Consider the following 27,406-nt stretch of genomic DNA (forward strand, 5'->3'; position numbering starts at 1 on the left):
CTGAGATTAAAGTCAGAATTCTGAGAAAAAAGTCAGAATTCTGAGATTAAAGTCAGAATTCTGAGAAAAAAGTCAGAATTCTGAGATTAAAGTAAGAATTCTGAGATTAAAGTCAGAATTCTGAGAAAAAAGTCAGAATTCTGAGATTAAAGTCAGAATTCTGAGAAAAAAGTCAGAATTCTGAGAAAAAAGTCAGAATTCTGAGATTAAAGTCTGAATTGAGATTAAAGTCAGAATTCTGAGATTAAAGTCAGAATTCTGAGAAAAAAGTCAGAATTCTGAGATTAAAGTCAGAATTCTGAGAAAAAAGTCAGAATTCTGAGATTAAAGTAAGAATTCTGAGATTAAAGTCAGAATTCTGAGAAAAAAGTCAGAATTCTGAGAAAAAAGTCAGAATTCTGAGATTAAAGTCTGAATTGAGATTAAAGTCAGAATTCTGAGAAAAAAGTCAGAATTCTGAGATTAAAGTCAGAATTCTGACTTTTTTCACATCATAAACTAAAATAATATTTAAAAATCAGTTAACTTTTTTATTTTTTCAGTGGCCCTAATCCTCTTCCGTAGAATTAAGATATTCAGACAGCAATGCATCCAATTTTTTGAAGGTTCTCTTACCCCATACAGTAGAAGACCAGCATGCTGGTTTTTGCATTTAAAAAATTCTCTGTGCGGTTTGTTTTGCACACCAAGGTCCTTAAAACAGGTATGGGTACAAAGGAGCCAGGATCAGGAGAAGAAAGCATTTAGCAGATGATTGAACGGATGTAAACTTTTACTTACCGACAACAGCAGATTACCTTAAAGTCGTCATTTTTAAAATTCAAATCATTCTGGCTTCAACATGTATATCAATGTACTATTTATCAGACCATATTTTCCTAAAAGTTAGAAAATGTCTATTTAAAAAAAAATCATGTCTTAAAATCAGTCTATTTTTTCTTTTCTTATACAGGCCAATTAGTTATACGTCAGCCTGAACACTTTAATTCGGCCAATCATACATCAACGTTCATCTTGTAATCAAATTTTTTTCAGTCATAGCATCTTGATTCATATGTCGCAGCTAATATACACAACAGACGAAATAAGAAAAAAGAATCATTAACTTTCCTATCAAATTCCGTCCCAGTGTTCAAGGGGATGGACGTCTGTGTCTTCGGCAGGCGTAGAGCTAACAGAAATGGCAGCGTTGCGATAGCCTCGTGAGACCATCCTGATCTCGCGAGCTTTCAAGGTTTCACTCGCAGATCAGTCTGGCTACTTTCCGTTAAAGAAAATTTGGAGCCGTTCACCAAACGAACGTCCAATCAGCGTTGGCTTTGAGGCGGGTTGAGGTGTGACGCAACGAGAAGCGCGACAGTTCAGTCTAAAGAACATGGCGGCTTCAGCCGATGAAACTAACGTTAGCGTGGCTATCAAGCAAGTTTTATCGGAATTACAGAGTATTTCTTCACTGAAAGAAGAGCAAAACACTGCTCTGGAGGCTTTTCTCAGAGGAAAAGATGTTTTTGCTCTTCTCCCGACTGGTTTCGGCAAGAGTTTGATCTATCAATTGGCTCCTCTTCGTCGTCGCTCTGTTAGTACGTCCTATGCTTCGTTGATCTGATTGGTTTAATTGGCCCGTCTATCACCAACATAGGCCAATCAGCTAACCAGTATTTTCGCCCCTTCCCAAAATTACTTTAACGGAAGGTTTCCAGATGGATATGCGAAGCAAATCCATCTGGCGGAGTCAGGTTAGCGTTGTGAGGCAACGGCTTAAACATGTACGGCTGGAAGCCTTCTACACCAAACCAAGCTTCTGTCGCCCTGGCGTCCTCTTCCACAACATCTTCATCCTTTCCTCCTCTAAATAAAAAATGGATGACGGAGGAGACTCATCCACGACCTCCGACACTAAACTCTCCTCCTCTTGCATGTTTCCTCTGTCCATAGCGTTCCTTGACAGCGTCGTTTCTAAGTCACCAATTTAGTGCTACTTGGTCCCAATGGAATTTCCCATTGGGAACCTACTAGCACTAAGTTGCTAACTGGTTAGCAAGATGCTTCCAACAAACCGGCCACAATCAAACTTGCTTATGAACCTTCCGCCAAAACAATTTACTTTATTCACTCGTATGAAGTTGTGCACCACTCGAGAGAATTCAGAAATGCAACATTTGGAACGGCCGCTTCCCTACGACTTTAACCTCATTGATGATCACCGATTGGAAACAATACTGGACTTCAAGCTTCCAGGATTTCTCTCCTCTTCCTGCAGACTTATTGATTTCTATATAATGTGCAGAAAAAAGGATAATTGGACCGCAGACCAAAAGTTCAGCCCTTTTTCTTTTTTCTGTGTGACTCTCTGGTTCTGGTGTTCTTTAACAGAGAAAGCAGCAGCTTAGTTTCATGTCCAGGATAGGTGCGTGAAGCTGCTGTTGCTGAAGTCCATGCCTAATGAGTCTCTACCTTATCAAGCCTCCCGCCTTCTTTATTACATGATCTGTTCTCTATTTTAAAGAAGCTTTTCCTTCCACCCAACTTTTTATTTATGTCCTTGGATTCAGAACTTTGTTTACAGCTGGGTTTTTAAGCTCTTTTATTCTACTGATACTTATCAAACCTAAGCTCAATTTAAAATTTCCATCAGCTGGAAACTATTATAGTCTAAATAAATGTTTAACTTACTCCCTCTCTAGGGAAAAGGTGGGATATACGCTTCACTTTTTGAATTAAATGACTAAAATAAGCTTTTTATAAAGATTATAGGTCAGGATCGTGCAGTGGAAAATCCGTGTTTGTTTAATGTTTGCAGCTTTTTGTCTGCTAACCTTTACCGTCTGGTCTCCATCTGTACCCATGTGATTGTTTGTAATAAACTGCAGATGATAGGAGAAGGTCACTGCTTTCTGTACCTCATGTACATCACCTGTCATCACTAATCAGCTTTGTTTTTCTCTGTGGTGTCCAGGACCTGAGCAGCAGTGATCTAATGAGGCAGCGGCTCTTCCTGGTGTGTCAGATCATCAGGGTGGGCAGCATGGAGCTCAAAGAGGGCAAAAAGCAAACGGGTGGCTTGAGGAGGCCGTTCGGTGTGGCTGGTGAGCAGCTTTTAGAGAAATCAAAGATGTAACCAGACGGGGAACTCGTGTTTTCTGAGCCAGGAAATGTTTATTGCTCTGTCCTGGAGAGAGATAGTTGGTGGGATGTAATTTTCAGGTTTTGGCCAGATGGTTGGTGAGTTAAATGTGAAAGGGTTTCCTATAGCTCTTAAGTAAATGGAATAAAATTCACAGAGATCTTGGCCGGGACAAATAAAGCACAAAATGCATCCATGCTGGCAGCAGAACCGGGTGGTATTTAGAGGAATTCATCAGCTCAAGAGATCAAGAACCTCCCAATCTGTTCAGCTGCAGAGCCAAGTAACTCAGCAACGTTCACCTCGTTTTTGCAGCAGCATAATCTCATGCTGGAAATTCAAAACTTCCATCTGAGTATCTTAAGAAAGTGTGAAGAAAACTCCCATGTAAAATGTTCTGCATAAAGTCGACAGCACTGCTACAACAGGTTGAAGCATTTAGAGAAGGGCATCTTTAACCATCCTCCTTTAAACCACCTCTATGGATCCCACAGAGTCCACAAAGACAGAGACGGCGAATAAAGGAAGTTGAGTTTGTCTCCTAGCTGCTTCTGTGATGGTTTGGAATACCATCTTTTGCGCTCGTAGGTTTTTCAGGGTACTTGGTAGAGAAAGAGTCCCACAGCATCACGTATTCTCTACTGTAGTTAGAAATTGGAGTGAGGTGCTGTTCCAAATATTCATTCTTCATTTCAGGGCAAACAGCCTGTGTTCCCACTGCAGGCAAATACAACTAATACAGGGGTTCCCGCGGGTCCTTAAAAAGTCTTAAAAGGCATTGAATCCTTCAAAATAAAACTAAGGCCTTAATTGGTATTAAAATGTCTTAAATCAGTCTTTCGTAGGTCTTAATTTTTAAAACATCATAAATACGATCATTTTTATTACGATTTATTTTTGTAATCTAAATAAAACGTTAAAATTGATAATCACCATTATTGGTTCCATCCCGATAGCGGAACCAATAAAAGCGTTGTTGCGGCCGGGACATTTGGGAGATGCACCATTAACTTTTTGTCTGGGAAAATATGAGCAAGTGTAAATGTAACGATAATTGTCTCCAGCCAAGAGTTTTCTCCATTTCTAAAACCAGGGAACATACATGAGGCTCAGTGGATTTTGTTCAAGACAGCAAGAATGAAGAAATGTAAGATTTGTACTTGTCAATTCATGTAAACGTCTGACAACTTTGCAGAAATAGAAGTAAGAATCACAAATTTGAGTTAAAACATCACACAATTACAGGTACGAATCAGAAATTAATGAGTGTAAATCTGAAATTGATAAGATTGAATTTGAAATAGGGAGATGATTTGTGAATTATGCTTATAAATGTTTGATTTTTAAGTTTGAGCAACGAGCAAGTGTGAACCCATTTTTTAAAATATATTTAAACCGCTTTTATTTATAGTCTTTAATCCGACTCGCATCTGATTTTATAATGAATTGAATTTACTCGTACTCGTACTCGTCGTCTCCCGCTTCATCCGGAACCGGGTCGCGGGGGCAGCAGACTAAGCAGAGACTCCCAGACTTCCCTCTCCGCAGACACCTCCTCCAGCTCTGTTGGGGGAAGCCCTAGGCGCTCCCAGGCCAGCCGAGAGACATAGTCTCTCCAGCGTGTCCTGGGCCGTCCCCTGGGCCTCCCCCCGGTGGGACATGCCTGGAACACCTCCCGAGGGAGGCGTCCAGGGGGCATCCGAAGAAGATGTCCGAGCCACCTCAACTGACTCCTCTCGATGTGGAGGAGAACCGGCTCTACACTGAGCCTCTCCCGAATGACCGAGCTCCTCACCCTATCTCTAAGGGAGAGCCCAGCCACCCTGCGGAGAAAGCTCATTTCAGCCGCTTGTATCCGGGATCTCGTTCTTTCGGTCATGATCCAAATTTCATGACCATAGGTGAGGGTAGGAACGTAGACCGACCGGTAAATTGAGAGCTTTGCCTTTTCACTCAGCTCTCTCTTCACCAGGACAGACCGGTGCAGCGTCCGCATTATTGCAGCAGCCGCACCGATCCGTCTATCGATCTCCCGCTCCATTCTTCCCTCACTCGTGAACAGGACCCCAAGATACTTGAACTCCTCCACTTGAGGCAAGGACTCCCCTCCAACCCGAAGGGGACATGCCACCTTTTTCCGGTCGAGAACCATGGCCTCGGATTTGGAGGAGCTGATTCTCATCCCAGCCGCTTCACACTCGGCTGCGAAACGCCCCAGCGCACGCTGTAGGTCTTGGCAGGAGGGAGCCAGCAGAACTACGTCATCCGCAAAAAGCAGGGACGAGATCCGCTGTTCCCCAAACCAGACCCCCTCCGGTCTTTGGCTGCACCTAGAAATCCTGTCCATAAAAGTTATGAACAGGACCGGTGACAGAGGGCAGCCCTGTCGGAGTCCAACATGCACCGGGAACAGGTCCGACTTAATGCCGGCAATGCGAACCAGACTCCTGCTCCGCTTGTACAGAGAACGGATGGCCCCTAATAAAGGGCCCCCGACTCCATACTCCTGGAGCACCCCCCACAGGGCAGCACGAGGGACACGGTCGAATGCCTTCTCCAAGTCCACAAAACACATGTGGACTGGTTGGGCAAACTCCCATGAACCCTCAAGCACCCTGCAGAGGGTGTAGAGCTGGTCCACCGTTCCACGGCCAGGACGAAAACCACACTGCTCCTCCTGCAGCCGAGGTTCGACAATCAGCCGGACTCTCCTCTCCAGCACCCTGGCATAGGCCTTTCCGGGGAGGCTGAGAAGTGTGATTCCCCGATAGTTGGAACACACCCTCCGGTCCCCCTTCTTGTGGAGGGGAACCACCACCCCAGTCTGCCAATCCAGGGGAACTGTCCCCGACCTCCACGCGATGTTGAAGAGACGTGTCAACCATGACAGCCCGACAACATCCAGAGCTCTGAGATACTCAGGACGGATCTCATCCACCCCCGAAGCCTTGCCACCGTGGAGTTTTTTGACTACCTCGGTGACTTCAGCCCGGGTGATGGACGAACCCAGCCCCAAGCACCTCGTCTCTTCTTCCCCCACGGAAGGCATGTCTGTCGGGTTGAGGAGATCCTCAAAGTATTCCTTCCACCGCCCGACAATATCCTCCTTCAAGGTCAGCAGCTCCCCACACCCACTAAAAACAGTGTTAGTGAAGCACTGCTTTCCCCTCCGGAGGCGCCGGACGGTTTGCCAGAATCGCTTTGAGGCCAACCGATAGTCTTTTTCCATGGCCTCTCCGAACTCCTCCCAGGCCCAAGATTTTGCCTCTGCAACCGCCCGGGCCGCGACACGTTTGGCCTCACAGTACCTGCTTGCTGCTTCAGGAGTCCCACAAGCCAGCCAGGCTTGATAGGACTCCTTCTTCAGCTTGACGGCATCCCTTACTATCGGTGTCCACCACCGGGTTCGGGGATTGCCACCACGACAGGCACCGCAAACCTTACGGCCACAGCTACGGGCAGCCGCATCGACAATAGAGGCAGAGAACACAGCCCATTCGGACACCATGTCTCCAACCTCTCTCGGAACCTGAGAGAAGCTCTCCCGGAGGTGGGAGTTGAACACGTCTCTGACCGAGGGCTCCACCAGACGTTCCCAGCAGACCCTCACTACACGTTTGGGCCTGCCGAGTCTTTCAGGCTTCCTCCTCTTCCAGCGTATCCAACTCACCACCAGGTGGTGGTCGGTGGACAGCTCCGCCCCTCTCTTCACCCGAGTGTCCAAGACATGCGGCCGAAGATCAGAAGATACGACTACAAAGTCGATCATCGACCTTCGGCCTAGGGTGTCCTGGTGCCAAGTGCACCGATGGACATCCTTATGCCTGAACATGGTGTTCATTATGGACAATCCGTGACTTGCACAGAAGTCCAATAATGAGACACCACTCGGGTTCAGAGCTGGGGGCCCGTTCCTCCCGATCACGCCCCTCCAGGTGTCACTGTCGTTTCCCACGTGGGCGTTGAAGTCTCCTAGCAGAATGATGGAATCCCCGGGAGGGGCGCTTTCTAACACCCTCCCCAGGGATGCTAAGAAGGCCTGGTACTCCGTACTGCCGTTCGGCCCATAGGCCGAAACAACTGTCAGAGTCCTCCCTTCAACCCGAAGGCGAAGGGAGGCGACCTTCGGATTCCCCTCCTTGAACCGCCACCTTAACGTGGTGGAGGGGTTTCAGTGCCTGGGTGATCCCAGAGGCTATGTTGTCGGGGGCTAAATGCCCCTGGAAGGGTCTCCCAAGGCAAACAGGCTCTGGGTGACAGGTCAGACGAAGAGCGGTTCAAAAACCCTTATGACGAGGACTCCAACGAGGCACGTGACGTCGCCCGGTACGGCGGAGCCGGGACCCCACCCTGGAGCCAGGCCTGGGGTTGGGGTTCGTCGGCGAGCGCCTGGTGGTCGGGTTCTTCCTCGCGGGACCCGGCCGGGCCCAGCCCGAAGGAGCGACGCGAGGCCATCCCCCAGTGGGCCCACCACCTGCAGGGGGAACCATGAGGGACCGGTGCAAAGAGGATTGGGCGGCAGCCAGAGGCGGAGACCTCGGCGACCTGATCCGCGGGCGCTTAAACTGGCTCTGGGGACGTGGAATGTCACCTCACTGGCGGGGAAGGAGCCCGAGCTTGTGCGGGAGGTGGAGCGATACCAGCTAGAAATAGTTGGGCTCTCCTCTACGCACAGCCAGGGCTCTGGAACCCAGCTCCTTGAGAGAGGCTGGACTCTCTTCTACTCTGGAGTTACCCGCGAGAAGAGGCGGAGGGCGGGGGTGGGGCTGCTTGTCTCCCCCCAGCTCAGCCGTCTCGTGTTGGAGTTCATAATTGAATTTAATTGTATTTAAACATTTTTATTTTTTTATGGGACTCCAGTGGGAAAAACCAGGGCGGATTTAATCAAGCTTAGACATCACTTTACCCTAACATTGGTCGAATGTTGACAGCGCCCTGATGTAATGGAAGGCAGCTGTGACGGTACGGGGACAGACAGGAGTTTGACCTAATTAACATGTGGGGTGAAACCTCTAGTCAGACCCAATTGGAGGGCTCCTACAGGAGCCGGGTAATGACCTGTCCCTATTCTGGCTGGAGGCATGTGTTCTTTAGTTTTAACTATATATGCTCTGAATGAACTCAGTTTCTATACACAAAGTGTATGATTGCAGAGAGTTCCAAATGTGTGAATTTGCAGCAAAAAAAAAAAAAAGAGACAAATGCACAAAACATGTGAAAAGAAAAGGAGAAAAGCTTTAATTGCAGAAAGCAGAGAGCAGCAAAGTGCAAACGCACTGCAAACACAAAACCGGCTGCAAACATGATTGATGCAAACACATAAAACGCATGTGAACTAAAAATCCTGAAAGTATATTAAAAAAAAAGTATGCAAATGAGCTCTTAACAACGGAAGTGCTCCAGACCACTAGGGGGAGACGATCATCAACTCATATAGGACCAAACCCTTTATAAATACCTGAGTGAAGTTGGCCCCCCCACCTTCTTCAAATCAGACAAAATTAGTGTCTAACGTTTGTGCTGGTTTGTGCAGCAAAAATTTCCGTTTGTGCCGCTATCGTTTTAAAGATATAAAGAAATATTTCTAGAGGTCATCAGAGGTCAACCAGCCCCCCCACCTTATTTAAATCAGACGAAATAGGTGTCAATTAACTAAGCTCCGTTTGTGCTGGTTTGTGCAGCAAAAATTTTCGTTTGTGCTGCTTTGGATTTGAAGATTTGATAAAAAGTGGGGGGGGTGGTTGACCTTTGACCTCTAGAAACATCTCTTTATATCTTTAATATTAAAGCGGCACAAACTAAAATTTTTGCTGCACAAACCAGCACAAACGTTTGACACTAATTTTATCTGATTTGAAGAAGGTGGGGGGGGGGCAACTTCACTCAGGTTTTATAAATATATAAAACAGGAAGCTCAGTAAAAAGATTCAAAGGAATCTGAATAGATCAGTAAGGACACTTGGATCAAAACAGAAGAATGTCCAGTGGAACCGAGGGGTTAATGTTAACCCTGCTAAGAGTGAAGGAACAGGAGCCAGAAGCTACAACTGGTACAATTCAGATGGAGGGTTTATTTCCTCCAAATGTCCTCTGGGCAGACATGCCGTTTGCTAAGGATCTGGTCCATAGACATTAATCTGTGGTAATGATTGTAATGGTCCCGTATGTGTTGATGATCGTCTCCCCCTAGGCAAGGCAAGTTTATTTCTGAAGCACAATCCACTGCAAGCACAATTTAAAGTGCTTTAAATTAATTAAAATATAAAATAGAAGAAAAATAAAAGCAGGAAGTAAAACAAACAGAACAGTTCCAACACTGGTGGTCTTGACCTTTTTTCCCCATTATGCAGCGCTACTTTGCAGCTTTTATAAACCTGTGTTTTGTTTTTTTTGCTTCTTAAAGTCTTTCATCATGTCTTAAGTGTTTTTCTGTGTCTAATTTCTATATTTGAAAGCATCAGTTTTGTCTTTACAGTACTTTTGTATTTGCTGCATATTTATGTGTTTGCAGAACTTTCCCCCCCTTTTTTTTATCTAACCCGGGGGTCGGCAACCCGCGGCTGCGGAGCCGCATGCTGCTGTTTAGCGTTCGCCTTGCGGCTCCCTGGAGCTTTTTCAAAAATTTATGAAATTTAATATGGTGTGCAGGAGGTCGAACAAAAAATAATTATGCTTTCCAATGCTGTAAATATTTGTATAATAAATAAATTTAAACAATAATTTGCGTCATAGCCATAGAGATCAGTGGTCATAACTTGCGCAGTGCCAGGCAAACAAGGCTGCTGGAGTGTCTTGGACCATGGATCCCAAAGGGGAAAAAAGGAAGATAGCTGATGAGAAAAGAGGATTCAAAGGATGGACCGAATCATTTTCTTTCATTATTAATGCGGAAGGATTGCCTGCATTTTTGCTTGGTAATGAGAGGTTGGCAAAAAATAAAAATTTGGAAAGGCATTTCCAGGGAAGGCAAGCCAAATATGCAGCTGATCACAAAGGTGGGAGGGAGAGAAAAAGTGTGTTTGCAGAACTTCTGGATAAATTAGAGGAGAGCAAATATAGATTTAAGAAGTGGATTACATCTCCAAACTCCACTACTGCTGCCAGTTTTGTTGCAAGGATGGAAAACCGTCCACAGAGCAAACAGGTAGAGCTCTGATGCAGGGATGGGAACTTTCTTCCATTTTTTTCCCCAAATCCTAAAGCTATAAATCACACCAAGGAACGATGGTGATGTGGGATTTCAGGGTTAGAGAGCTCTGCTCTGATGGATGTCACTTCCTGCTTGGTTCCTCATGACTCAATAAACTCCCAACAGAAACACGTCCACCGTAGAAAGATTCCTTTATCGTGTTTCTATAATTTCATCAATGTAACAAAACTTAAACCGCGCGGTGAAGGGCGGTTAAGCGGCGCGTCACATAGCATGCTGCTATGTGACATTTGCTGGAGGATAAACATTTAATCATGAATGCTTATTATATACTTAAGCCCTCATAGTCATTTTCTATAGTGGGATGATACACTTAGAGCCCATGTTTCCATAAGAGGCATGTATAAGACTTACATTTTTGCGGCTCCAGACAGATTTATTTTTTGTTTTTTTTGGTCCAATATGGCTCTTTGAGCAGTTTGGGTTGCCGACCCCTGATCTAACCCTTCCTTACTTATGAAGATAAACACATCTGATTTACTAAATTGTCAAACTCTCTAGTAGGGATGCACAATATTGGGATTTTGGCCGATATCCGATATGCCGATATTTTAAAACTCATGCAGCCGATAACCGATATCGATATCGATGTTAAAGCTGGACAAAAATAAGTAGTCATTGAAAATAGCAGTTCTGTTATCCATTTCTGACACTTTGAAAAATAATATACTCAAATATATTTTCATATGCTGATATCAAATTGATTTTTAAAAACGAGGTATCGATCTATTTTACTTTGAAAATCTCGTGAAATTTCATCGTTCTGTTACAAACTCTCGTGATATTTTGCAAATTCTTGTGAGATTTTGTTAGTAAAATAGATCGATAGCTCGTCAATATATCAACATATAAAAATATGGCAAAATTTTGTGAATTTTCGGGGGATTTCGTAGCATAACGATGACATATAGCAATATTTCATTAGTAAAAGAGATTGATATGGTGTGTTTAAATGGCAATATATCAGCATATGAAGATATTGGGATATTTTAATGTATCAATATTTTTTCCCTCGTCTTTAGAAGTTTTTAAGTCTGTAAAAAAGAAGTTTTTGAGGAAGAAGAAGTAGTATTTTTTATTTTTTTTTAGACTTTAGAAACTCAGAAGCTGATCAAATATCGGGTTAAATATCGGTGAGGTGGCCGATGTCCGATATTCAGTTTTAAGGCCGATACCGATAGGGGGCCGATTATATCGTGCATCTCTAGTTTTTCCACATTTTTTCTGGTTGTATCACATTACTAATGATTTTATTTAAAACAATCTTTTCTTAATTTCTATTTTCTGGTGCGAGATTCTGCTGCTGCAGAAAAAGATGGTTAGATTTGTGTTTTGAATCTTATTTTAGACATTCTTACCATGGCTGCCAGCCAGTGTGGCTGGCACAGTATGCTGGCAAAGCCCCCCTTGTAAAAGTGTAGAAAAGTGTTCCCAGAGTTATAATAAAAACAAACTGTAGGGCTATTAAAAGTTGGAAAATAAATGTTTGCCTTGGATGGTGTCTAAACTCCGCTGTGATCCTTCTCATGTGTTTGTCGTTGCAGTGATGGACGTAACGGATATCGCCCATGGCAAAGTAGACGATGAGGACAAACAGCATTTCATCCCGTTTCAGCAGTGAGTCCTCTCATGTTGTCATGCTTCATTTCTGCGATGCCAACCCAGCGAGATGAAGCTGTGTATGAAAGTTTGACTAGGACTGAAGCAGTCTGCCTATCTCTTTTCCAATCAAGCTGTTTCTCTTTGCCTGTGCTGCATTTCAACGACACCTAAAAAGATAAATAAAAAAAACTTTTTGAGTTTTAGTCGAATGCAGGCTTCTAGATCATGCTGCTGTGGCTCGTGCACAGCAGGGGGGATCGAGGTGGTGTTTTTTCCCAGAGATCTTAGATGGAGGAGCCTCAAACGCATCCTGCCTTATTCTTGTTATGAAAACCAGACTTGGGCTGTATTGAACCGCAGTTTGTTTCTCTTCACTGCTCCGTAAATGGGCTGCGCCCTCCTGAGAACCTACGGATAAACAAACATGTTTCGTTTGGACAGAATATAAATCAGGATCTGTCAAACGTTTGGGGTAATTGTTTTAAATATTACATGCGCGTATTTTTCCGCTGCCGAACTAAAGCGGTCTTTTGGGGGATGTATGCAAATAAGGATGTGTGTGTGTGTGTGTGTGTGTGTGTTGTTTTTTTTTTTTTTTTATCTGCGGTCTGTCTTGCACAGAGGATGAATTAGAATCACTGAATCCTTTGTTAATCTTTTCCCTGACGTGACAAATTAATTTCTCTTTCATTAACACCCAGCGACTTATTTTGCTGTCCTGACAGCAAATTGGATAGTTAGAAAGTGAATAACAAAAGGTCATGCTAAATGAAATTTTAAAAGAGCAAATGATTAGGATAACAAGTAGCTTTGATATCTACTTATTTGGGCTTTTAAAGGCTTCCTGAAACACTGTGGTGGTTCTGAAAACTTTCCCAAAACCAAGGAGGTCGATACTAAGGACTGAACACTGAGCGTTTCTCAGTTTTCTTACCAAACATAAAAGAACCCTTAACACATATAATTCAGACAGGGTGTAAAAAGCCTTACAAACTGACAATAACTTAATTGTTATTTCTATCCAATAAACCAACAAGAAGTAAGGCCTAAATACGAAGCAGAGGGATTTTATTTTTAGGATTCAAATCCAGAACCCCCGGCGGTGGGGGTGTTTTGCAGCAGGGAGGCTTTTTTGTGCAGTAAACAAAATGAATCATAAGAAGAAAAGAAAAAAAACGAGCAACATCTTTACACATCAACATATAAAATCAATAGAGTGCCTAAGCATACCCCTAAATAGGTTAAAACGTGGCTTTAGGTAAAAAAGAAAAAAAGGATGGATTTCAATTCCATAAAAACAAATGTGGGCATAGCTAACAATATGTTTGTAAGTTAGACAGCATCTGGAAAATAATTTGTCTGTAGAGGAAAAGTTGAACACTTGACAGGGTTCCCACGGGTCCTTAAAAAGTATTAAAAGGCATTGAATTCTTCAAAATAAAACTAAGGCCTTAATTGGTATTAAAATGTCTTAAATCAGTCTTTCATAGGCCTTAATTTTTAAAACATCATAATAGGATTATTTTTATTACGATTTATTTTTGTAATCTAAATAAAACGTAAAAAAAAAAAAAAAAAAAATAGTATTATTAAAAAAAACAAAAAAAACCAGCTCGCCATTATTGGTTCCGTCCCGATAGCGCAACCAATAAAGCGTTGTTACGTTCGGGACATTTGGGAGATGCACTATTAACTTTTGGTCTGGAAAATATGAGCAAGTGTAAATGTAACCAAAATTGGCTCCAGCCAAGAGTTTTCTCCATGGCTAAAACCAGGGAACATACATGAGGCTCAGTGGATTTTGTGCAAGAAGTCATTTAGGCTCGGAACGATGGGAATTAAGGCAGTGGAGTCAAACATGCAAAGCGTGAAACACAAAGCGTCAAAATGGAGTTACAGAGAAACAGCCGGTATTTCTCAGTTTTGTTCCACCCTTGTCTCTGCAACGCCTCCACTTATCACCAAATCAAACATACTAAGAAAACGATACAAAGAAAAAATAATTGCAAAAAGACTTGGCACTGGTTATCTTGTGGCTTTAAAACTGATTTGTTTTGTTCTCTGCTAAAACAAAGTTTGTGAATTCAGTTAAATAATTGTTAAAATATATCTGTCATTTGTGTGTTTTTAGCTTTCTTCCTGTTTGGGAAGCTTTTCAAAATGTGAAACATTAGTGCAGTGGTTTATGTTAAAATAAACCTTTGGGTTAAGTTGTCGCAAGTAGGTTTTTCTTGTGTTTCTTGTAAATTTGGTCTTAAATTTTTATTTCAAGTGGCATTAAAAAGTCTTAAAAAGTCTTGAATTTAACTTGCCTTATGCTGTAGGAACCCTGCTTGAGTTCTTTGTGAGGCAAACAGTGAAGCATCCAGATTAGTCCATATTTGTAGCAGCTTCTCAGGCTTCAGTAAAAAATCCACTGAAATCCAAATATCCAGAGGAAGTTGACCGAATGTTAGTGCGCCATGCTTTAAAGGTTCATAGTCAAGTTATGTGCCTATACTTATAAGAGCAAAAAGCATTTAATAATGATTACAAAAGGTGATATGCACCAAGCGTCCATCCTTATCATGTTTTGATTGTCCTTTGAGCCTAAATAGAATTCCAGCACTGGGTGCAATGAGCAGACATCAACAAATGTGGCGCCATCTATTGGCAGTAATAACACGTTGTTAGGGTTGGTATACAACAAGGGCTTTATTTACAAAAAAACTGACCAAAAACGTCAAACAAACACAACTGCAAATAAGACGCCAGGAGGACGCAGTAGTCTTTGTTTTTTTTTACATTTAAAAATAAACGATCATATAATATGACAGCGCACCTTTAAGAAAGAAATTTCGCAACCCCTTGCCTCTGCCTCCGTCAACTTCGAGTTTTAGAGCTCTGCTCTACTCTGCTGCCCAACAACTCAGTGGAGTCCAACTCTAAACCCAGTTCTCCTGCAAAGGCATCAGAGGTGTTGTGACTTGATTTGATATTTTTGATATTTAATCAAATAACTTTTGGAAAATCTGTTATTCTGTGAACACACGCCCAACTGGCAGTGGTTTAGGAGGACAGCAGATGAAAGTGGGTTTCAAGCTTAAATTGTGGTCTAACGGTTAACTCCGCACACATATGGAAGAAATTCACAACTGTTATTCAGAATACAAGAATTTAAATTAAACTAAATTCAGTTTATTTATATAGCAACGCTTCACAGCACATGTCATCTCAATGCACTTTACAGTTCAACCAGATCATCCAGTCAAATTGATTCAAAGTTTTCTATCTAAGGAAAATCAGTTGATTTAATCGACTCATTGACACAAATGCAATCCCTCACACTAAGCATGCTTGTAGCGACAGTGGAGAGGAAAAACTCCCTTTTAACAGGAAGAAACCTCCAGCAGAACCAGGCTCAGTGTGAGCGGCCATCTGCCGAGGACGACTGATTGTTCTGGAAAACGTTTAAATCCCCTGTAGCTTATAGATCTGAACACTGCAAAAGAAGAAGAAACGTCTGGGTAAACACCCTCAGTGGGAGAAAAGATTCTTAGGAAATGTTCATGAAGCATAATTTGCCACAACTAAAGAAAAACAAGAAATGTCATCATATAAAATTAGAGAATTTAACTGTAGATATCCCGTAAAAGTAAAAAAAAAAAATTGAATTGAGAAAGCTTCCTGGAGAGGTGGCGAAACGTCTTCAAATCTTGGAAACCAAGTCCAGTGGAATTATTTTTGAACTTTTACAGAATGACTATGACCTGGATGACTGAGAATCTTCATCAGCAAACTGTAGATGCCAAGAAAAAGTTATGTTTTCCAGCCAACTGCGTTAATTAACAATGAATAGATCATGGGGCGAAGCTTTGGTCTTGTTCACGGACGACGACAAGCAAGTGTTTTCACTTCATTTCACAGCTCATTAAACCTTTCATATTTATAAACAGAGAAAGCTAAATATTCTGCATTTGATGACTTACTGTAAGAGCCAATTTGAGACAAATTCATTTATAGTTTTAAAAAGGGTTAAAATGCAAAATTGATAATTTTTTTGTTGAGATTATGATTTAAGTTTAAAAACTCTAATATTAAAAGCATAAAATATAGAAATGCAATTTGAAATGCATATTTTTGGGCTTCTTGCATGCTGTAATTGTATATGTTTTTTTTTGGTTTGCTTTTACGTACTGTACGTAAGGACTGAGAGGGAAAACGGATATGCTGGAAGCAACACAGTTTTTGATCGAGTTTATATTATGAGAATGTTACGGAAGAGGATTAGAGCCACTGGAAAAAAAAAAAAAAGTTAACTGATTTTTAAATTTTATTTCAGTTTAACATGGGAAACAAAGTCAGAATTCTGAGATTAAAGTCAGAATTCTGACTTTTTTCTCAGAATTCTGACTTTAATCTCAGAATTTTGGATCTTAATGTAGATGGGCACCATGAGGGAAGAGATGTGGGAGCACTCAGCTTCACTGACAAAGATGTGAGTTGTTTGAGGTGGCCATTGGTGGAAAATGACGGAATTAGGCGTCTTTTTTTGTGCCCGAGGGGTCCCCTCATTAATGGAGGAGCAGAAGGTCATTAAAACAAGAGAGCTAGTCTCTAAAACAGACATGGCTATGGCTTGATGCTAACATGATTGTTAGCTGTCAGAATTCTGAGAAAAAAGTCAGAATTCTCAGATTAAAGTCAGAATTCTGAGAAAACTGAGAAAATTCTGACATTTTTCCAATACTAAACTGAAATAAAATGTAAAAATCAGTTAACCTTTTTTTTTTTTTTTTTTTTCAGTGGCCCTAATCCTCTTCGGTAGAATGTGGATGTTCTCTTATTTTTGTTTTCGTTTAATAAGCATCACAAGATGAAGAACATTATCTGGAATTGCTCCCGTTTCACTACTGGTTGCTAGACTGTTTTTTCATACGGTACAGAAGAAACTAAAGGAGCTGGAGTGCCGCTACACTTACATTTAGGTTTCATGTCCAGAACGACACTGTTTACATTACTGATTAGACAAATGGCCAAATCCATGTTGATAACCAGCATTAGCCGGTATGACATTGAATTACAGTATACAGGTGCTGGTCATAAAATTAGAATATCATGAAAAAGTAGATTGATTTCAGTAATTCCATTTAAAAAGTGAAACTTGTATATTATAATCATACATTACATACAAACTCATATATTTCAGATGTTTATTTTGTTTAATTTTGATGATTACAAATGACAACAAATTAAAATCACAAATTCATCATATCAGAAAATTAGAATATTACTGAAGACCAATAAAAACAAAGGATTTATAGAAATGTTGGCCAACTGAAAAGTATGAACATGAAAAGTATGAGCATGTACAGCACTCAGTATTTAGTTGGGCCTACTTTGGCCTGTATTACTGCAGCAATGCGGCGTGGCATGGAGTCGATCAGTCTGTGGCACTGCTCAGGTGTTATGATAGCCCAGGTTGCTCTAATAGTGGCTTTTAGCTCTTCTGAATTGTTGGGTCTGGTGTATTGCATCTTCTTCTTCACAATATCCCATAGATTTTCTATGGGGTTAAGGTCAGGAGAGTTTGCTGGCCAATTAAGAACAGGGATACCATGGTCCTTCAACCAGGTACTGGTAGCTTTGGCACTGTGTGCAGGTGCCAAGTCCTGTTGGAAAATGAAATCTGCATCTCCAAAAAGTTGGTCAGCTGCAGGAAGCATGAAGTGCTCTAAAACTTCCTGGTATGTGGCTGCGTTGACCCTGGACCTCAGAAAACACAATGGACCAACACCAGCAGATGACATGGCACCCCAAACCATCACTGACTGTGGAAACTTTACACTGGACTTCAAGCAACGTGGATGAAGTGCCTCTCTTCTTTTCCTCCAGACTCTGGGACCTTGATTTCCAAAGGAAATGCAAAATTTACTTTCATCAGAGAACATGACTTTGGACCACTCACCAGCAGTCCAGTCCTGTTTCTCTTTAGCCCAGGCAAGACGCTTCTGACGCTGTCTGTGGTTCAAGAGTGGCTTGACACAAGGAATGCGACAGCAGAAACCCATGTCTTTCATACGTCTGTGTGTGGTGGTTCTTGAAGCACTCACTCCAGCTGCAGTCCACTCTTTGTGAATCTCCCCCACATTTTTGAATGGGTTTTGTTTCACAATCCTCTCCAGGGTGCGGTTATCTCTCTTGCTTGTACACTTTTTTCGACCACATCTTTTCCTTCCCTTCGCCTCTCTATTAATGTGCTTGGACACTGAGCTCTGTGAACAGCCAGCCTCTTTAGCGATGACCTTTTGTGTCTTGCCCTCCTTGTGCAAGGTGTCGATGGTCGTCTTTTGGACAACTGTCAAGTCAGCAGTCTTCCCCATGATTGTGTAGCCTATAGAACTAGACTGAAAGACCATTTAAAGGCTTTTGCAGGTGGTTTGAGTTAATTAGCTGATTAGAGTGTGGCACCAGGGGCCATCAATTTTGAACCTTTTCACAATATTCTAATTTTCTGATATGATGAATTTGAGATTTTCATTTGTTGTCATTTGTAATCATCAAAATTAAACAAAATAAACATCTGAAATATATGAGTTTGTATGTACTGTATGAATATAATATACAAGTTTCACTTTTTAAATGGAATTACTGAAATCAATCTACTTTTTCATGATATTCTAATTTTATGACCAGCACCTGTATAATCCGAAAACGGATATCCTAAACTGACAAAAGGAGCATTGATCAAGGAAGCAGTGCCATTGATTGGTTACTCCAGAGGAGTTATTCGGCAGAGAGCGGCAAGCTTTTCACAGTTGATGGGGGAAATCCGAAAAAGGAATCGTCCATTGACTAGAGACGGGGGTTTCCTTCCTTAGAAACAACTGAGCATGCTCTCAGATCTACAATAGGAAAGGTTTATTTAGGCATTTCCATCTGTTGGAATAAATGAGTCAATGTCTAGGCCATAATCCAGGTGAGACCAATACGTTTTGAAGCAGTCTGACTGAGCTTTAGTGTTTAGGCCAAGAAGACAAGGCAAACATTTCATTTTTTAATCAGAAAACTGGCAGAGACATGTCCCAATGGAGCATCAGCTGAAGGATAGGAGGTTCTCCCCAGAGGGGCTGAATAAGAATGTCTAAACCTCACAGATTTTGATTTGTAGAAACATTTGAAAGCTTTGTTGTCTTCTATCCAGGTCAGAAAGTTTTCTGACTTTTTCTTGGTTTATAACATGAAGTAACATGAACTTCTTTAAAATTGGTGGTTGTAAAGGGAAGATATGTGAAGAAACTCTGTGGGTATGACTTCTTTTTACTAGGCGCTGTATCTGCAGGGTAACATTTATTTTAAGATGCACAGTTTCTCCATCATTGTAGCACTTTGACACTCTCAGTGGGAGAAAAGATTATTAGGAAATGTTCATGATGCATAATCTGCCACAACAAAAAAAAAAAAATGTAATTTAGCTTTAGATATAATGAGAAAGTTAAGTTTCCGGTGACTTTTATAAGGCGTTTATCCATTGATGTTTGTATTATTTTGCGCGGCGGCGTTGGTTCACAGCAGGGCTGCTTATCTTTTATCGTCTCTTTAGATCTTATGCTTCCAAAGAACCTGGAAGTTTTCCATAGGGTTTAAATCACATCTAGAACTGGAATTATATCGTTATTCTGTCATCTTTGACAATTTAAGCCTGCAGGACAAGTTTTAGTCATACATTTGTATAGGAAATGACTTTATAGAAAGCTGCTTTTTTCCCCCCTTGGTTCTGCTCATGCAGAAATTAAAGACATCTCCTTTTGGTTTTTAAGTAGTGCTCCTTATTCGGGGGTTGTCTTATTCCAGAAGTCTTCACTTAGGCCATGTTTCAGATATAGGCCACTCCAGGTGGATTACATTTCAGAGATATTAGGGGCACATCAGGCCAGCATCCTGTTGATTTTAACATATTTCTTTCCTCCAGTTTGAATTTGTTTTGAAGACTTTTTTGTTTTACTTCAACCCTATAATGCCAAATGTATCATATTTGATACATACGGTTTCTCAAATGTTTTGCGTCTGACATCTTTTGCATAATTTAATGGTAAAAACTTTGCTCAAAATTCTATTGTACACAATCAGATATACCTGATAACAGCCAGTAGAAGACTAAACAAAAATAATCTTGACTTATCACATAGTAATAAATTATTATTATCAAAAATCTATTTCTGTTTTTTCTTTTTACATATTTGGTTAAAAGGCCAAATAAGGACTTCAAACCAAAAAAAACTCATTTTCTGTTTTGGTTTATTCTTGGATCAGGCTTTAAAGGGTTAAGCATTAACAACAGAACACCTGTTTTTTAGCTCATGTCCGTTTAAGAGGAAGAAGCCTGCAGGCACTGTTCTTTATCATTTTCAGCTAAAGCTTCATTTTCTTCCCTTTTTATTCTTGCGAAATAGTATTTCACAACAATTGTGCACAAATTGATACAAAGTGTTGTTTACTCCAGGTTGCATCTTCCTCTTTGGACAAATTCATGTCACCCGATAAGGATTAAGTCCAACAAATATTGGATTTGGAAAAACTTGTAAGAATTTGGTAATACATAATAAAGAGGTTAGGGTACACGCTTGCTGAATATTTATGCACAGTGTAAAAAAAAAATGTAATGTAATGGGAGATTGCACAATTATGAGGAAAGCTCTGTGTTAGCAGAGTTTTTATCTCAGATGCATCTGACAGTTCATGCAGTGCACAGAAACCTCTTAGAACGTTAAAGCCTGGCCGACACGCTTTTGCTTTCCCGTTTTCTTTGCACTAATTCACCACAGTGCTTTTCGCCTTTTCCCTTGTGTGTGAATAACTTTCATTGGGTCAGGAACATAGTCAGCATCGTTTAACATTAGCTGGATTACATTCATTTGTTTTACATGCAAGCCTAAATGTAAAAAAGGCACGAAACGCTGAAACAAACAATAACAGACGCATTATCCAGCCAACCGCGTTAATTAGCAATGAATAGATCATCGGCGAAGCTTTGGTTTTGTTCACGGACAACGACAAGCAAGTGTGTTCTCTTCATTTCACAGTTCGTAAAGCATTTCATCTTGGTAATTAGAGAAAGTGGAATATTCTGCATTTGAGGACTTACATTTAGGCTTTTTGTTCAGAATGACTCTGTTTACATTACTGATTAGACAAATGGACAAATCCAAGTTGATAACCGGCATTAGCCGGTATGACATTGGATTACATTCAGATGTTTGTGCAGAGATTCCTCATTTGAATACAGATTAGTGAAAATCACAGCATTTTTATTAAACACGAATGTCGTCTGATGATTTTGTCAAGTGATTTTAGATGAACAGCAGTCGTGATAAATAAATGCACATTTAATCAAATCCCTATCTAGCATTAGTTGGTGTTAGCATGTCCTGGAGGCTTAAAGGCGCACAAAAAAGACCCAGAAACAGTTTAATCATGATAAAATAATGTTATATACTCCAAGGGTCGGTCCTGATAGTTATTTTTCAGCCTAAATGGGATTCCTGCAATGTGTGTGATCATCTGCAGGCCTTACTGCGGAACTATCAAAAAAGAAGATGGTGACAATGGCAGAACTGCTTCAAGGGAGGAAGTTTTTAGGAGTGTGTGTATGTGGTCTTGTTTTTTGTATTTTGTAATCCTACATGCGAGGACTTACAGGTACATATGGGGACATTCAACTGGTCCCTATATGGTAAAGTTCTGTTCTTTGAGTTGGGGTTAGGTTTAGGACTAAGGTGTGAATTCAGTTTAGGTTAGGATTAGGTACATTTTGGTAATAGTTAGGGTAAGGGTATACACTGCAAAACATTTAAATCTTAATAAGTCATTTGTTCTTAAAATAAGTGCATTTTGTCTTGAATTGAGGAAGTAAATGAGACTCTTTGCCAATGGAACAAGACAATTTACATTTAATATAAGAAAAAACAATTGCATTGTCTTATTTCAAGTGCATATTATTTAATTATCTTATTTTAAGAACAAAAATCCTAATTTCATTGGCAGATCGTCCTGTTTACCTACTGAAATTAAGGGTAAATATACTTAATTTAAGAAATTTTTACTTTTACTTTTTTTTACTTTTACTTTTACTCAAGTTTTAATTAGACAGGTGTTTCCAGAAACCATCATTTCTTTATTTAGGAATTACTAACAGAGTGTGGAGGTGGTACTGTCCCAATTATCTTCCTGTGTGAAATATGCATGAAGTAAAGAGCATTTTGCATCACAATATCTGCATAATGTAGAAATAAGATTAGTAAAAAAAAAACACACAAAAAAAGTTAAATCCCATTATTTTCCTCCTATTCAGTCTTTCTTGGTTTTCTGTGCTTTACTCTGACTGGAAACGCTGTAGATCAGATATAGAGTTATCTTTAAGGACTTTGATGTTTGTTTGATTGTTTTAACACTTGCGGGTCGGTCTTGGCTCGGCTGGGATTAGCCGTCAACATCAGCTTCCCACACGAATTATCTGGCTTTAGGAAAGAAAATTATCTATTACAAAGAAGATATGAACTGCTTGTAATCTTTAACCAAACCTGACTGTAGAAATCCTGAGTTAACCCTCTAAGCTTCTCACTCAAAGTGACTCTGAATACCAAAGCTAATAGCAGAGATGGAGACTCGAGTTTGTGACTCGTACTCGAGTCGCACTTAAGTCGCATATTTAATGACTTTAGACTCGACTTAGACTTGCATTTGAAGGACTTCAGACTCGACTGAGACTCGTGATTTCTGACTTGTGAACAATATCTTATTTTTTAAGTGTTTTTTGTTTGACTAACTTGACTGATCACCGCTTGCCTTACCCGCACACAGCAGAGGTTAAAAAAATAAAAAATAAAAAAGGCAGAGGGGCTGTCAAACTGTCACGTAGCACTGATGTCACTGACGCAACGCTACGTGACATATGCCCGCGCGCCCGTGCGCATGCATGCATGATCGACAAGCCAAGCTTTAAAAACTTCATGGCCGTCGTAGAGGAGAAATATGTTGTGAATTGGCACTAAATAAATAAACTGAATTGAATTTAAAATACTGCCCGCCAAGTCGGTTCTGTCTGTTCCAGGGCATTAAGTTACAAAAAGTTATTGCCACAATGTTTCTTTTATGAAAGAATTGTTATTGTCCTGGTATTTATTTAGGGTTTTTCTTTATCTGTTGTAGTTGCTAACTTCATATGTATTAATAAAAAGCAGGATTGTGATTGGGTTTTTTTTCCACAGCCCTCATTTTCGCTTAAAAATAAAAGAGTAGACATTTACTCCTAAAACTAGAAAAAGTTGTAACCACAAATGTCTGGTAAATACTGTAAGAAAATTGTTGCTTCCGTCTCAGTGATGGAGATGAAAACACAAGGAGAAACAAGCAAGCACGCAAATTATTGCACTTATTTTAATTAATTGAGTGATTAATTGATAATTGTGACAGGCCTTCTCAAGACTTGAGGCTTGACTTGGACTTGAGCTCTCAAGACTTGAGACTTGACTTGGACTTGCAAAAAATGACTTGTGAACATGTCTGGCTAATAGACAAGTACTGTAGTTCAGTCTAAATGGGCAAGAGATTAGTAGGTCTAAAAACAATGAATTAGATTTATCGGGATTAATCGATTATTGAAAAAAAATCATCAACTAATTTATTGGTTAATCGTTAAATGGAGTGTAGAAACACTAAAACTTGCCTTTGGCTGACAGAGCCAGCCACTTAGAGCAGTAATTATACCATAGTTGTGAAAAGATATATAAACATTTTGCATTTAAGATAATAAAAATATTTTCGTCTGCCAATCTGCTCTATCCAGAACTCCTCAAGTGAAAATTTTTTGTTTGATTTCATAAAAAGGGCGACAGTGGTGTCGGATGTAGGAGTTTGCCCTGAAATCGAAGGATTAACAGTTCAAGCCCAGACTCCGACTTTCAGTGTCGTCGTGTCCTTGGGCAAGACACTTCACCTGCAATGTCTACTGATGGTGGTCAGTAACCTGACTCCGCCAGATGGATTTGCTCTGCATATCCATCTGGAAACCTTCCGTAAAAGTAATTTTGGGAAGGGGCAAAAATACTGGTTAGCTGATTGGCCTATGTTGGTGATAGACGGGCCAATTAAACCAATCAGATCAACGAAGCATATGACGTACTAACAGAGCGACGAGGAAGAGGAGCCAATTGATAGATCAAACTCTTGCCGAAACCAGTCGGGAGAAGAGCAAAAACATCTTTTCCTCTGAGAAAAGCCTCCAGAGCAGTGTTTTGCTCTTCTTTGAGTGAAGAAATACTCTGTAATTCCGATAAAACTTGCTCGATAGCCACGCTAACGCTAGTTTCATCGGCTGAAGCCGCCATGTTCTTTAGACTGAACTGTCGCGCTTGTCGTTGCGTCACACCTCAACCCGCCTCAAAGCCAACGCTGATTGGACGTTCGTTTGGTGAACGGCTCCAATTTTTCTTCAACGGAGAGTCTCCAGACTGATTAGCGAGTGAAATCTTGAAAGCTCGCGAGATCAGGATGGTCTCACAAGGCTAGGTGGTCAGAGGGCCCGGTGGCGCCAGTGTACGGCAGCCCTGCTTCTGTCAGTGAGCCCCAGGGCAGCTGTGGCTACAATGTAGCTTGCCACCATCATTTACCTTTTACCATAAAAAAAATCATCTTTAAAGGAACCTTTTGCTATCCGAATAATAACCAATTAATCTAAAAACATTATCCACAGATGAATCCATGTGCAAAATAATCATTGGTTGCAGCCCTAAAGATTTGCTGCTGTGGTTGGGTGATTGCATTTACATGAGTTTTAATACAGATTAAAGAATTGTGCAGTTTTAATAATTAAGATTTTCATTGCATTCATAACTAAATCATTTATTTTACAGCTTACTGGTGTTTGATGTGTTTAGCATTTCTGTCTTGTTTTCATGGAGGTAAATGCCAAATGTTGAGCCTCTGGTCGTCTGAGCAGCTCTGCCGTCCATTCGTCTGTTACCTGTCGGCGACGGTGGCAGCTCACTTTTTTTCCTTTCTCATTCTGAAATGTCTCCCCCAGGATAGCCATGGAAACCTACATCCGCCAGAGGCAGCTCATCATGTCTCCGCTCATCCCTTCCCGAGTCATAGGAGAGAATGAGCCGCTCACGGCTGTCTTCAACAAAGTCATTGCTACGCGGGATGTCAACCATAAAGGCCAGGGTGAGGCGGCGCGCTCGCAGACAAGCACTCTCCCCTGTGATTTCTTTTTTTTTTTTTTTTTTTCAAGGGTCACTCTAAATGAACCCTTTTGTTTTGAGTAAAGTTAAAATGCATGTCAGGGGATGTGGAAAATGTACCTTTTTAGTGTCTGCCTCATTGAATTTCCTAACATCTCTGCTGCTAGGGCTGTTTGTGACCCTGAAGCTCCTCCCGGGAGACCTTCCTCAAGTCAGAAAAGACTTCCCTCACTTTGTAGACCGCAGCACGGCGATAGTCGGGAAAATGGGCTTCCCAGAAATCATCCTCCCAGGTGGATTAAAGTCTTTGTTGCTGGGCATGGCTCTGCACTCGCTCTGATCCTGTTCATTTGAATTTCCCACAGGGCTGTGGGTGTGTTGTGAACGCTCGGCCCGTCCACCCTAATGATCTCTTGTGCTTTTTCTGCAGGAAACGTTAGGAATGATATTTACGTTACCTTGCTTCAGGGCGAGTTTGACCGCGGTAAAAAGAAGACCCCGAAAAACGTGGAGGTTATTCTCAGCGTGCATGATGACGAAGGCAATCCGATGGAGGTAAAAACGGCCTCGGTGTTCAGTTATAATGATGCCCTTTTTTGAGTAAACAGGAAGTGTGATCCTAGAGGCATAGAGTAAGAAGAAACGTATCGCTTTAAATTAGTTTGTGTCATTTCACCAAATAATTGGTTGGAAAAACATTATTCCTGTTAATTTCGCAAATGATTTTTTGGCATTTGTATCAAAACTGATTTCATTTGGTATTTTTTTTTGACCAGGGTTCATGAGTCCATGAAATCTTTAAAGTTTTTGAATGAAAAATTATTTGAAGATACTGGAAAGTTCTTTTTAAAAAAGCCATAAAAATACACCTACTATAAAAATCTTTTAATATTTTTGTGTTTTTGTGACCACTTTTAGGATGTCTTTTATTTTTTCGCATTATTGAGAGACCTGTTTAACCTTTTTAACTAAAGAAATGACAGGAAGAATTTTTCTTCCAGTTCAGGAGCTCTTTGGAAATGGTTTCTCCCAAGAAGGTTTTTCTCAAAATGAGAACCAATTACTAAAACAAAGTGCTCTTAACTGCTTTAGATAATTGCAAGCACCAAACTATAAAATGAAGTATTTCTGGCCAGCAAGTTCTAGTCTTTTAATAATTAGTAGTTACTATTTATAAATAGTTTCACCACAGATCTCTGACATCATTCTCCAGCGTTTTTTAACTAATTAACTCTCTGCATTTAATATATCCCGATGGAGAGCAGTGTAACCTGACTCCGCCAGATGGATTTGCTGGATTTGCGCCGCATATCCATCTGGAAACCTTCCGTTGAAGTAAATTTAGGAAGGGGCGAAAATACTGGTTAGCTGATTGGCCTATGTTGGTGATAGACGGGCCAAATAAACCAATCAGATCAACGAAGCATATGACGTAATAACAGCCAGGCTACTCTTGCCGAAACCAGTCGGGAGAAGAGCAAAAACATCTTTTCCTCTGAGAAAAGCCTCCAGAGCAGTGTTTTGCTCTTCTTTCAGTGAAGAAATACTCTGTAATTCCGATAAAACTTGCTCGATAGCCACGCTAACGCTAGTTTCATCGGCTGAAGCCGCCATGTTCTTTAGACTGAACTGTCGCGCTTCTCGTTGCGTCACACCTCAACCCGCCTCAAAGCCAAAGCTGATTGGACGTTCGTTTGGTGAACGGCTCAAATTTTCTTTAACGGAGAGTCTCCAGACTGATCTGCGAGTGAAACCTTGAAAGCTCGCCAGATCAGGATGGTCTCACGAGGCTAGGAGCAGTGGGCTGCCATTGTGTGGTGCTCAGGGAGATCAGAACCTTCCAGAACCATTCCAAGCACCTTAACCACTAGGCCACTGCTCCCTCAAAGCAGGCATTACCCTGAAGGGTCTTGCTTAAGGCCCCACAGTTCATTCCCCCCAGTTGGGATACAAACCCAGGCTTCCTGTTTGCAGGACGGGTGACTTACCACTTGAGCTAGCCAGTCACAAAATCTAAGTGGTGTCTAACCCCTTAATGATGCGTTCCCAACAAATGCATTTAGAAAGGTGTCAAACATCTCATCTTGGATGCTTCGGCACAATAAGGTCAGACGTCCCTGTTTTGAATCCAAGTTAAAGTACAGTTCTGTCTGTAAAATTGACAGACTGTAGTAGCCACGTTTGCTCTGCCATGACTTTTTTTCCAAACTCGTCGTCGCCTTTTCTTTTTTTGAACAAATTGCCAAGGCA

At 41.1% G+C, this 27,406-nt stretch overlaps 1 protein-coding gene across 1 annotated transcript in view; it reads left to right on the forward strand.

Annotated features, from left to right (window-relative positions):
- LOC119790886 (dedicator of cytokinesis protein 5-like) overlaps positions 1-27,406 on the forward strand; it is a 106,208-nt gene that overhangs the window by 42,889 nt on the left and 35,913 nt on the right. The window contains exons 10-14 of the mRNA XM_038296627.1: positions 2,957-3,086; positions 11,879-11,951; positions 24,997-25,139; positions 25,324-25,449; positions 25,587-25,711. Coding sequence (XP_038152555.1) covers positions 2,957-3,086; positions 11,879-11,951; positions 24,997-25,139; positions 25,324-25,449; positions 25,587-25,711 — 597 coding nt within the window. The remainder of the gene's footprint in view (positions 1-2,956; positions 3,087-11,878; positions 11,952-24,996; positions 25,140-25,323; positions 25,450-25,586; positions 25,712-27,406) is intronic.

The sequence above is a fragment of the Cyprinodon tularosa genome, unplaced genomic scaffold, assembly GCF_016077235.1.
Source record: "Cyprinodon tularosa strain WSP-4 unplaced genomic scaffold, ASM1607723v1 ctg373, whole genome shotgun sequence".
Lineage (NCBI taxonomy): Eukaryota > Metazoa > Chordata > Actinopteri > Cyprinodontiformes > Cyprinodontidae > Cyprinodon > Cyprinodon tularosa.